Here is a 13,787-nt window from a genome sequence, read left to right as displayed (position 1 = left end):
TAAAGATTTATCCTTTACATGTAAATTGACCCCAAATCCTAATATTCCGAGTGATATTAGATTGATTGATTGATTGATTGATTGATAGATGATAGATAGATAGATAGATAGATAGATGATAGATAGATAGAGCCCTCTGTTCACTCTCTTCAACAGTTTACATAATTTTATAAACCCACGTCATTTTCTCACTCAGTCGTCTTCTTTTCTCCCTAAACTATAATACTGTGAATATTTTAGATTTTTTGTTGAGAGTAGGTGCTCCAATTGCTAGATCATATTGGCTGTCCTTATCTGACACCTCCTGCTCTGTGGTACTCTGAATGTGCCAGATGTCCACAGTATAGATTTATATGACATGGCATTATAATATCCGACAGTTTTATCTTCAGTCTCGCTCCTCGATAATTTTTTGACACTAAGTATTTTCTTTTCCACTGTCATAACGCGCTGAGTTTACTCTCAGTAAGCTATCAACCCTAATATCAATATTTCTTTCTTTGGTGGCCATGGACAATTCAGTATGAGATATTTCAGTGTCGGTTAGATTTATTGCCAGACGATTCAGCTAGAGAAATGATATGAACTGTGCTTTCCAGTATGTACAAGCCCATCATCATTAAATAATGTAAATAGTTGTCATGTAATTTCTTCTTACCCTTCTTTCTTTCTTTTTAAATTTTCAGTGGTCATAGCTGGTGATGGAGTATTAAAGGTAGGAAAATATAAAGCACCTATAAAGTTTATTTGCTGTTGCACCGTATTTTGCATCATAGTTGTCCCCCCTCCCCCGGCTCAAAAAAATGTGGACGCTCATTTTTGTTTATTTACTGCTTTTTCTAGATATGCGATTTTGGTGCTTCAAGATTCCACTCCCATACAACACACATGTCTCTAGTTGGTACGTTTCCTTGGATGGCTCCAGAAGTTATCCAGAGTCTGCCAGTATCTGAAACATGTGACACTTATTCGTATGGTGTGGTGAGTAGCCTATTTCTTTGTACACTACCGTACATGTTCAAAAAAATTATTTTTGGAGAGGCCAGATTCAGCTGGCCCCTCAAGTCTCATCTAACACAAAGCCAGGAAAAGATAGTGCTGGTTGTAATATTTTTAAAAACATTTTTATTCTTAGAATTGGTAGTCACGTGTCACACAGAGTCCTTCAAGTGGCTTGCAGTGTACAGTTGTACCTTGGATTCCGAACGCCTTGGTACTTGGACGTTTTGGCTCCCAAACGCCGCAAACCCGGAAGTGAGTGTTGCGGTTTGCGAACATTCTTTGGAACCCAAACGTCCGACGGGGCTTCTGCGGCTTCTGATTGGCTGCAGGAGCTTCCTGCAGCCAATCAGGAGCTGTGCTTTGGTTTTCGAATGTTTTGGAAGTCGAACGGACTTCCGGAACGGATTCTGTTCCACTTCCAAGGTACGACTGTATTTAAAAACCTTAAACATAAATAAATTGTGATATCAACATGTTAATACAAAAACACATGCAATTCATAACAATCTATAAAATACCCTCCCCTCAAAACGACAGATGCAGGAAGCTCTATCAGCACACTGACAGACATACAAGGCATACAAATCTCTTGAATGTGTACTTGTGTGCTCATTCCTTTACAGCTGCCTCAGTATTTCTGCGCCTGTGCCTTCTTGGATGCCCATTCTCTTGCACACAGACACGTTTTGTTGACATCTTCTTTTCTTCAACGTGACTCTTGTGGTGCGTGTTTTGCCTATGTTTCTCTGTCATGTGTCCTATTCAGATATTACTCTCCAATCCTGATAGGACAAACACCAAGGACCCAGGAACAAACCATAGCACTCATAACCAATAACAAACCATAGCACTAACAATAACACTAATAATTATTAGTGTTAGAACTGAGACTAACAACAATAAATACTTATTGTGGGTGGTTGTCTTTGCCACCCATGGCAGAGATCTTTAGAAAATTACTGCCCACTCTTCTTAAGACTAAACTAATGGGTTCAGTGTCCTGGGTTAGGAAAGACTCTCCTAGGGCAGACATTCCCCTCAATATAAAGTAAGGAGATTGGGGAAGGGATGAGGAAGAAAACATTGGGTTCCCAAAGCGCAATACCACTTACAACATGCCAGGGTGAGGAGAACTCTTAACCCAATCCCATTGATCCACGCTTGTAGCCACCAAGCTCAAAGCCACTGATGCCGGTCAGTTTTTCATTCTCACTCACAAAATCATAAGATCTGAAGACACAGGGTTGAATTCATATAGTTAATTGCATATAGGTGCCATTGGAATCAATGTGAAAAGTTAGACGCCATGACTAACTTGGATTACATTGATTTCTTACTGAACTGCAGTTAACTTAATCTGTAATTTAGGCATTGTTTTTGGAGGAAATCCATCTCACTGGAGGGATGAAGTTCAGGTATAGGAATAAGTGCCTTAATCTTTATCCCATCTTTAGATTGGTTTAACTAGGACAAGTTGTTATATCACAATGGCAGATATGTGCAAGTTCAGTTCAGAGAGTTTCTCTTTTTCAGCTTGGATTTCCCCCCCAATGAAAATAACTTGAAAAATTACCTGAAAGTATAACATTGAAAGAGCACACAAAGACACTTCATGTTGGCTCACTACTTGTGCATTTGACTACATTGTTAACCCTCCGCATGAAAAATTTGCACGTTGGCGCTTAGTTAAATATTTATAGATTACACAAGGATATGCTTGTATGCATTTAATTTCTGATCTAGATAGAAGTTTTGCCGTTCAGTCCTAACCATGTCTCTTCAGAAGTAAAGTCTATTTAATTCCATAGAAATTATTTCCAAGTAAGTGGGGTTGGGGTTAGACTGTAATTCTTAACCCATTAACGTACACATAAGCCCCATTAAACTCAGTGGAACTGTGTCTACAAGTGCCTAGATTTGCACCATTAGTAGTGCATTGGCTTACATTCTCCATCCATCGGTTCAGCCAAGCTTTCCTCTTCATAGGTCTTCAACTTCTCCAAGCCACAACCCTTTACGCCAACAATGTGTTTTGAAGATAAAGAATTAATCCATGAAAATCGCGTCTATTTTTCTTTTTAAACAATCTCATCCATAAATACAAGTTTTGAACAGCCTGGTATCACAATTTAGAGCACTTACAAGTGGCTTTTGTGCTAGACAGACATCTGCTTTTCATCCGTTGAAGTGCAGCTGAAATTCTGATAACAAAGAGCAGAATCCTTTTCAAATGTAAAAGAGTGAAGATGTCGAGAAATGGCATTCTGCTGGCAGAATCCATGGCCTTTCTTTTATTTATTTTTTCCCTGGGTTTCCCCCTGCCAGAATGGGTTGTATTCATTGAACTATTATATTGTTTTCTATCTTCTATTTACAATGTTAAAGTGGGGGGGGGGAGCATTTTCCCACCATAGTACAATATAATGCTGTCAATCCATAGGTCCATAGTTTTTTCCTTGGTCAACTTCAAGTTGCCTCTTCTGAATAAATCACAAGAACATTAGGAAGGATTGCATATATTAGTTAGTTTTCCCTATAATTCACATAACTTTTTGAGATTTGGCAAACAATTTCATGAGATCGGGGCACTTGAGGATAAAAATCCCTTGAAGCCTTACTTGGTTGCAAGTTCTGTGGGAAACAACGGGGCTTATATCTGTGAGATAACAGGTCCTAGGATTGTACTGCAACTTGTCTGCAAGGGGCTTCTACCTAAATGAATGAAATATACTTGTAAGTAAATGAGTTTGCAGTCAGAGTTTAACACATAGTTGGCCTACCTATCCAAATGCCATACCAAGTCTTAGGATTCCTGTGGTCTGTCCAATGGTTCCCTTAGCCATTAAAAATGCCTGTGCTCCCATGAGTAGACATATCCTTCTGCATGAGGCAGAAAATAATATGCAGTCTTTCTACCTGATAGGGGGAATGCTTATGGGATAATGATGATAACTCTGAAATTGTCACAGCATATTCAATTTAAATATCAGTTCAACAGGATTCCTTTTACCAGTGAATTTGTATATATATTTAATTGCAGGGGTTTCGTGTAATAAATTTCCCTTTAGAAATGTAGATCCAGTAAGATTCGTCTTCATTACACTGAGCATGTGTTGCCTTGGATATGAAAACCTATTTATAGAGTGAGTGAGAGAGACACTTCTTTTAATCCAGCTTTTTAAGATAGTTGTTCAGCCATGCAAAACACCCAGACTTCTTTCCTAACTAGAATTGGTAGCTAGCGATCCACTGGGCTTGTAATGTTTCTCCAGCACAATGTATGGAGAACAGGTAGTCCTGTTTTCTTGGGAAGCCTCAGCTGCCATTGCCAGTAACATTTTGGGAGCCATGCATATGCTCCTGAGTTAAAGACTAAAGCTCCTGTGAGCTTTGTTCATCAAACTTCTGGAGTGGTAGCATTAAAGAAAAAAAGAAAAATCAGGGTTTGCATACATAGCAGCTTACTGTGGCTCACTACTTGTGTTTTTTTCTGGTTGCCTTGAATGACCTTGAATATCTATTCACTGTTGTTTTTTCCTTATGGTTTGATTTTTATTTACTGCTTCTGAATCAGAAGTCATTTCATGCAAAGTGAATTATCCCATGCCCAACAGGGTTGGTTTTCCCCAAACTTCATTTGTGTGACTTCCTCACCCTTTCTTCATGGAAGTTCTTCTTCGTCTCCATTTGCATAGCTGTCCTTTTCAGAGATGATGCACCAGGACTGGATAAACCAGACCGAGATTTGTATAATGTGCTTGGCTGCACAAAAGAAGACAGTAACTAACAAAATAACTGTGTGCATGTACACAGACATCAGTTTGGACATTTTAGTGGAAGAATAAATGGACGGAGGCAGAAGCAAGTCTCAACCACCAGACTTGAGCAACTGAGGAACAAAGAAAGATTTCAGCCTTGTGTATTTTACAACCAAAATATAACTCCACACTACTCTTTATCATAAAAAAACCGAGAAATATACAAATTTAATTTAGTGTGGGGATCTTGCACACAAATATATGTCCATGTTCCTGCAAATGGACTCTGGTTGCCTGGTAATTGGATACAGATAGTGCTGTATCAAGGCTTAATAATGTATTTAAAAATACAAAGTACAGAAATAAAAATTCTTTCCTTTTTTTCTATTCCAGGTTCTCTGGGAGATGCTAACAAGGGAGGTCCCCTTTAAAGGCTTGGAAGGATTACAAGTAGCTTGGCTTGTAGTGGAAAAAAATGAGGTAAGACTACGTTTCTACATTCAGGTACATAGATCAGAAAACAGTATTGGGTTTTGCAAAAGACTTTTTCATCTTCTTCAAATTGAAAGTAAGTTCACGCGTATGGAAAGATTAGCAGTAGGAGCTAACACAAAGGGTCAAAGTGATGTTATTCCTCATGAATGGACCCTTTACATCTAATTGTTGCAGCTTCACATCGTGATGCTGTAGATCAAAAATTGTACAAGTACTGTACTAGTTTCTCAGTCTCAATTGTAAAACCTAGGGGTTTGTTCTTAGTGATGAAAGAAGCCATTGCGTCCAAGGTAGGGGAACAGTTTAACTCCATCTCCTGCGTTTAGGACATCTTTATACTGGCCGGGAGTTGATATATCTGTAAGAGACCTTCAGCTACTTCAACTTAACTCTCCCAGCAGGAGTCACTATAGTACAAGAAACTGCCACTTAGATGAGGATTTCAAAAATAAAAGAAGAAAAAATAGTTTAAAAAAGAGGGAAATTACAGTTTTGCCACCTACGTTCTCGGCTACATTGAAGATGAGATCCTCACTGGTACTGGTAAGGCTCTGCCATAGTTGCAAGCTTCCTCATGCGGTGTCTTTCCATTTCAAAAGAACTTCAGTGGCGTAAACACCCTTTGTACAGGGTCCCCAGCGTTGCTTTTCTTCTTCCTACAAATTGAGGCTTTCAGGTAGTTGAACATGTGAGCGTTTATTTGAACGCATGGCTCCTTGATGTCAAAGACAGGAAGTACGGGATTTTCTTTCTTTCCCCCCACTAAAGGGAAAAAAAATTAAAGTTGTGGCTGTGTCACACACCAAGTATGGAAATCCTCTATCTAGGCAGACTGGGAGGTGGTGGGTACGTTACTTAATAAAAAGCTACTTGGCTAAAAAGCGACAGCTCGGCTTCTTGAATTCTTTTATATATATAGCTGGCTTCCCCAATGGTTTTAGACTCTTTAAAGTGTTATTAGGGGAAAAAATATTCCTAGAAATACAGGTGGGGGTGAATTAATGTTTAAACCACCTTCTGCCTTTTAAAAGTTGTTATTGAATGTTAGGTTGGCTGTCCTGTCCGGGAATCCATATGGAACACCCAACTTAGTTGGGAATCTTTTCTTAATTCAGAACAACCTTATGCTTGTAACTTCCGACAGTATAAGTTTAGAATAATAAGGTGTAATCTGTATGTGTTCCATTTCTAAGCGTGAAGAAAAGCTTACTGGTTCAGCACAATATTTCTTCCCTTCGGGACGAGGCGATCGAGACACAAATTTCCTCCGTATACACCAGTGCTTTGGTTTCATAGCTGGATACGGGAATCTGGTATATAAGATGTATAGTGTATACCATGTCGACCACTTAGATCGCTGCTCTGCTTAGTATGGACATGATCCAGCCAAAATTAGGCACTTCAAAAACCTCATTGGTTCCAGTGCTCAACGTTCTCTCTGTTGAAATAAATGGAACATAGAACTATTGAACTTTATCTAGATTAACTATTCAGCCTGAAGTTTGCGTAGAAGAGGGAATGTGAGGGAATAATGTTAAATATATGAGTGCTGACTTTGATTTTAATGGAAAGCAAGGGCCTGCCAATTTCTTCAGTGGACTGGAAATGATGAATAAAAACCTCTAATTGTCATTGAGGCATTATGTAATTTTTAGTGTCCGGACAATAGAGCAAAAGTTATGGAGCCCATGTTTTTGAATAGAACACTACAGTGACGTTTGGAAACTAATGTCACTGGGTAAGATTACAGTACTGATTCTGTTTTTGTTTTTTGTTTTTTGTTTTTTTAAATCTGATGGCAAATTGTTGCCTGCTTATTAAAGCTGTGAAATATTTGTGTTTCTTTCTAAGGTTTTAAAAATCCTAATAAATTGGTTAAGTGCTGTATGTTGCTTCTATGCAGACAGAATCACATGACAGTAGAGACTTCTGTTGACATAAGGTGGGAGAGAGGAGGAGGAGAGAGGTGGTTTTTGCCAATTTCCACCCTCACTCTAGGCCCTCTAGATCTGCTCCAGAGGGCTGGGGGACCCTCAGAACAGCATAGAAGGTAGTGGGGGGGGCTGCATAGGAGAGGCAAAGGTTTGCTGATGGAAGTCCCTGCTGGACAGAACTGGATCAACTCTGTATGTCTCGAAGGTCCCATCTGTACTATACACTTAAATCAGTATCATACCCTAAAGAATCCTGGGCACTGTTAGTTTGTTAAGGATGCTGTGAGTTGTTAGGAGACCCCTGTCCCTATCCGGGAACTACACTTCCCAGAATGGTTAACAGTTAATCTCTCTTACCAGGGAACTCTGGGAATTGTAGCTCTGTGAAGGGAATAGGGGTCCCTTAACAACTCACGGAAACCTTAACAACTAACATTTCCCAGGATTCCTTGGGGGAAAGCCACGACTGTTTATAAAGTGGTACGGTACTGCTGTAAATACATAATTTAGATGGGGCCCGAGTTCCAAGTTCCCTCTCAGCTGTCAGTCTGCCAACTATGTTTGTTGCCCTTTTAAAGCACATGTAACACAATTTAAAAGTTCATTACGTCCTCCAGAGAACTGTAGTTCAAAGGTGCTGGGAACTGTAGCTCTCTGAGGAGTTAACCTACAGTTCCCAGTGTTCTTTGTGGAAAGCAGATTGCTTTAGATGTGCTTTGTGACCTAAAGTTTTCCCTATGGTGAGAGAACAACTAAACCTTAGTTTTGTCCCAGGCAGAATTCCTCTCTTGTTATAGTTAGAGCAGATTACAACCCTTAGAATGGTTGATTGTGGAAGTACACTGTTTATTAACTGTCAGGGCTCCTTTACCTTTACCTTTAATGAGTAATAATTAAGACTTTCAGGCTCGTCTATCGTGTAGGTTACAAAAAGAATGCTGAAGAATTTGCATCCTTCCTCAATTTAGAATGTGTTTAGACCAGCATACATTTTATCCTCACAACCCTGAGACATAGATTAGGCTGAGAAATGGCAATTTGCCCAGTTCCAGCACATGAGATTCCTAGCTGGGTATCTGAACCCTTATTTCCATAATCCAGGTCCAGTACTCTGTTCATTAAACCATGCTGACACTTAAGTGAAATATCGGTTCTTTAAATGACTTCTTCTTCATTCCACTAGAGTTTTTCTTGGTACTTACATGTTTTAAACTCCAAAACACAATCCTAATATAAAAGTTCATATTAGAGATGTCATTATCTAACATCAAATTACTACTTAGAAATGTCACTTTTATTAGAGTATGACACTCTTTGGGACCTGCTACCTATATATTACCTGACAAATAACATTCTACTCAAGTAAGATGGATGCAAGTGATGATTACATGTCTTTTAGTAACTCATTTTCCAACTCCTGGAACAGTGAGGGTTACAGACAAATGCCATTGCTAGACTATCAGTTGTATTTTTAGGCAAATGACTTGACTGAGTATCAAGTGTCATTGCTACTTTGTTTATGCCAAGTAGACTTCTTGAACATACTTTTGGTATAAAAGTTTTTCACATTTATGGTACTGTACTCATTATTTAATGATTGCATATTTGTTTAGCACTTGATATGTATATTTTATGGGGGGTTTTTATCCCCTCCATAGCATTCTTTCCTGAGTTTGCATTTCATTCTTGCTTTTAACACATAGCTGTTCATAAATTCTTGCAGGTCCCATTACACTTATATAGATATCTGTTTTGTTTAGCTTACTTGACAAAGTGGCGTGCAGGTCATGACAACCTTAGGGAGCAATGTGAGTGGACAGAAGTTCAGATTTGATTGCTTTGTATAATTGGGTCAATTGTGTTAATCAATAGAATCTTTCTCAATGAAAAGGTTGGTTTTTTTAGATAGTTAATTGCATTACTGAAAGTGTGTAGACGCATTCTTATATGTTGATCACAGCACGAAGATATCAGGTTTTTGTGCTTGTACACAAATCTGCTTTTGGCACTGCGTCTGCCTTCTGTCGCTAGGTTACTAATTGTTCACGTTGGCAGTAAGTATTTCAATCTTATGTCAATATTTGCAATATGAGAGTTTTCTTCCCACTCTTGAATAATGTTGTTATTTAAGGTCTTTGAGTATTTACATGTTAGTTATTCTTGCAACACTTAATTAGACTACTTGTATGGCTTCATCAGTTCGTCAATAAATGTATGATGAAGGGTGACTTTAGCATTCTTACCCTACTAAATCTAAGGCCATGTACAGTTGCTTCTCTGAAGCATCAAAAATGACTTAACCCTTCCTTCTGCCATGGCATTAACCCTGCAGTAGTTTAACTACTCAAAAGTTCCATTTACTAGAAAAAATGGAGTATATACAAACAGAAAAATTGTGCTTAAGTATATTTGCTTCAGTTTTCTAATAAGCAACTGTAGCATCTTCCTTTAGTCCAATGCTGAACTAATGTTGACTAGATGTGGGTTCAGGCCTTCTTCAATTTCACTTTTAAGAGAATCTTAGCACTTATTTTGGCCAGAGACCATAGTAGGATACCCCGCTAATGAAAGTGTGTTATCATGACGGCTCTACAATATCTATATGGTACCTCTGCAAAGCCCAACAATACTAGTAACTCAATAAACAGGTTCTAAAACTCTTCTGATTTCACTCCTCTGTGTTTGGTTCATCTTGCCTTTCTTGATCATGGTAGTTTTCATCTACTAGAACGTTTGTTCAGAAGTTAGATTCTTATGCAATTTGTATTATTCATGGTTAACTGGGAGTGATAGTGGATTGCTCCAGTTAAGTAGGAACTTTGCTAGAAGACTGCTTAGCACAATCTAGCACTTTAGTTCAAAATAGCTAATGGACGCCAGTAAATATTAGTACACATACAAAACAGCTGATGAGAACTAATGTGAGATACTTGAACATGCGCTGCCCAAGGAAGGATTAATTGGAATAAGAACAATGAATAATATCTACTGCATTTGATGTTTGTGGTCTGTAGTTCAAATAAACTGAGCTTGTGCATGGGAAGAATACCATCTCAAATATATACAGGGATGCAGAATTGGGAAAACCTTGGGAAATACATATACAGAGCTATATACGGTCATAATAAGAACCTGTGGACTTGTGATTGAAATTAAAAATATTAGACGGATAAAATTATGGGAAAGTTTCCCTAGTACAGTTTTGAAGAGCCTGGTTTCCAGGCAGGAGAATAGTATATTAATGAACACTATAGAATGGAATTATTGTAATATCTTGGGGGTTTTCTCCTTTTCCAGAGATAGTATGCTGGATAAGGTTTGCTTCATACTCACACACTCAGAATTGAGAAGAGATTCAGAAGTTTCATATCTATTTATAAAACAACAAATTCTTGCCTCCTGAGTGTAAGAAACTCTCTAAGTTACATTAAGAGTGTGGTTGCTTCCAAGGAGGAAACCTCTAGAATGGTTAGAATTGGTTTGGGTGGCACATATAGAGGACCTATCTCAAACCATGAATTGTAAAATTCAGTGGTAAAGGATCCACCATTCTTGGTGCTAGAAGATAATCTCCCTGAGAAATGGCACAGAGACAGCTTGATTTGTCTCCAAACACAAACAATCTGTTCTACAGGCTTTTTGCCTATTCCCATGCTTGATAATTCCTGTACTTCGTGGTATAGTTCCTTCCTTCCTTCCTTCCTTCCTTCCTTCCTTCCTTCCTTCCTTCCTTTTACTGAGAACATTGGAAGATCTGCTTTCATATGGGAGCTGGGGTTTATCTTCTGCTGTTCATTTCTAGTCCCTTGGTTGTCCAACTATTGTCTTGCTTCTATTACAGAGACTGACCATTCCAAGCAGTTGCCCTGGAAGCTTTGCAGAATTGATGCTCCAGTGTTGGGAAGCAGATCCAAAGGTATTTATTTACTGTTATCCACTGTGTGTTTTAACTGTACTGTTTTTTTAAAAAAAAACAAAAAAAAAAAAAACAAACACTCCTGTTGCAGATGGGACACTAAATGTGAGATAAGAATTTTCCATTTGTATTATTTCATTTCATTTCCACGTACCACCCACCCTCTCTTCTGACACTGGATAAGTTTAAGGGAGCCAGGATTTCAGGTACAGAGCCTGCAATCCTATATGCACTTACGTGGGAGTAAGTCCCACTGAACTCATGTAATGGATTGCCTTGTGAATTATCTAGATAAGCGTATATTATCATCGGATTTAAGCAATGAACAAAACTTCATAAACACAATAATAATTATAAAACTATAACAAATTCCTTTTTTGTATCAATCATATATTATAAATTTTGTTAGCAGATGTTCTATTTTCTTTTAGCTTATAAACTGTTGAATTCAGGCACTGCAGAGGCCAGGATGCCCTCCAGTTCTTTAAATTCACCCTTGAAAAGTCTTGATAAATGTTAGCTCAAAAATCTTCCCCTGTTTTGAATATCCTGTGCCCCTTAAACTTGCCCACATTTCATTGGGTGTCAGGATTGAGCTCCCACCCTCCCTCCCTTCCATTCTGAATAGAGGAAAGAGCTTATTTTTACGAGCGCTCATAGTGTTGCCTCATGTAGGTGTCTTTTTCACGTTGTTGAAGATGCCTAATGGGGAAGGAGCATGCCCACACAATTTGGGTTCCTGTCCCTTTTTTTTCCTCATTTAGGTGTGGCGGCCAGTTTGTGTTCAGCAGTCATTTTCTGTTACACCACATCCTACAGAGAGCCATTCTGTATTATGCTGCACGCCCCATGGCAGCCATTTTGTGACTGGTGCCCATTGAACTTCCTCAAAATTCCAAATGTTCCCACTGGCCCAAAAAGGTTGGCAGGCCCTGAAGCAGACTGACCTTCTTCATATGGCCCAAAGCTTTTTTCAACAATACCATAACAACAATGAGCACAGTGATCTACTTTACATCTCCCCTCACCATGACCACAACCACCAACTCCTTTTCCAGTTATCAAGGTCCCATAATTTATTTACCTTATATTGCTAATAGTAATTTGATACAGTATTTCCCTACTAGATGAGTAATTTCAAATCTCACTTAAATGCTTAACTTTACACTTAATTCATATATATTTCTGGTGATCAATAAAGAGATATCCACTTGATTTCCAGCTTATCCCGTGATAATTATTTTTACCCTTGTGGATTTACCATTCAGGGTGGAGACATTCGACCCACATTTTAAAGCAAGCCAACCTAATTCAACCGTTCTAGACACAACTCAACTATCCATTAGATCACACACTTCTCCAAGTTTTGCAAAAGCAGTTTCCTTTCCAAAAATATGTCTACAGTATTATAGAACAAAAATGCGTTTTTGGGTGAGGCAAGGGAAACGCATACAATTTTACGTGCCAATTTTTGCGTTGCTTAAAAAAAAAGAATGCATAAAACAAAACCTCGAAGGGACCTATCATTGAATGCATGTGACACTAACGCAGAACAGAAATAGTCCGTCCTGATGTACATTGTTCCAAATCTAAACTGGAATTGACTGATGTACTTTGAACCAGCGGGTGCCATGGTTGGTGCAAAGGAATCGAGGCTTTCCTCCATGCCCTCATTCACATTTATTACTGTGAGGCTGTAGCCACTCATTACCCATGTGGGAACCACAGGGAGGCACGAACTACTGAAGCAAGCCATTAGGACTCTACATTAGGAATCAATTATGGAATTATATCAACAGGTGGAAATCATATACTGCCAAGAATGCACCTGCTGCCATTGCTATCCTTCTGCTCCAAGCTGATTAACTGTAAGCTATACAGTAGGGTCCTAAAAATGCGGGTTTTACAGGAGTAGTTGAGGGAAATAGCTGTGTGTGAACATGCAGAATAGACGTGGGATGAGGTGAGGGGAACGGCAACCGCTGAGCTCTAAGCAGTTGTCTTACAATTGTGTGCAAGGTGGACCAGAAATGACAGACAAAGAGATCCCTTCACCTAAACGTTGAATAGGCAGCTCTTGCACAGAAGAGCACTTGTCTCTTTTTGTTATACATTTGACATTTTTTTAATGTTGTTTGACATTTGAAATAAAGAAATTGTCTCTCTTTTATAATGCGAAAATCACTTGGATCTGCCTGGGAGAGACACCTCAGCATTGTTCCTAATTGTTTTTGTGCACTCGAATTAAAATGCACGTTTTAATTGCTGCATCTGTAATTTTAGCAGAAATGGTATAATTACAGGCGTGATGCAGAGAGAATGTGTATCATCCGTTTATTATGTATCCACATTTTGGTTTCAACCTTTTGTCTCAACCTTGTCTGGGGTCTGTCAGACAGACTAACGGAGGCGATGCTCTCTCTCTCTCTCGAGAAACATTTTAACTCTGACTTTTTTAGTTTTCAACAATTACCCCACTTTTTTCAGCATAACAAAGGAAGCAATGAAGGCAGAAGAAAATGCAAAGAACTTATGACTGCTTTGCCTGAGACAGAATTTTTTTTTTTAAACTTGAAATAATCAGGTCATCCTTGGTTATGTGGAGCACATTTTCCCCTTCTCTGTTTCTGGACTGCATTCTGACCCAATCTGCCTTGTAACCACAGTGCTAGAATTGGCACA

At 38.7% G+C, this 13,787-nt stretch overlaps 1 protein-coding gene across 2 annotated transcripts in view; it reads left to right on the top strand.

Annotated features, from left to right (window-relative positions):
• Positions 1 to 13,787, top strand: part of MAP3K20 (mitogen-activated protein kinase kinase kinase 20) — a 66,521-nt gene that overhangs the window by 27,139 nt on the left and 25,595 nt on the right. For both annotated transcript variants that reach the window (XM_079980580.1, XM_079980579.1), the window contains exons 6-9: positions 687 to 715; positions 844 to 981; positions 5,154 to 5,240; positions 11,031 to 11,105. In XM_079980580.1, the coding sequence (XP_079836706.1) occupies positions 687 to 715; positions 844 to 981; positions 5,154 to 5,240; positions 11,031 to 11,105 (329 nt within the window). The remainder of the gene's footprint in view (positions 1 to 686; positions 716 to 843; positions 982 to 5,153; positions 5,241 to 11,030; positions 11,106 to 13,787) is intronic.

The sequence above is a fragment of the Podarcis cretensis genome, assembly GCF_951804945.1.
Source record: "Podarcis cretensis genome assembly, chromosome: 1".
Classification (NCBI taxonomy): domain Eukaryota; kingdom Metazoa; phylum Chordata; class Lepidosauria; order Squamata; family Lacertidae; genus Podarcis; species Podarcis cretensis.
Note: the sequence above shows the minus strand (reverse complement) of the source record. Positions and strands in the feature narration are given on the sequence as shown.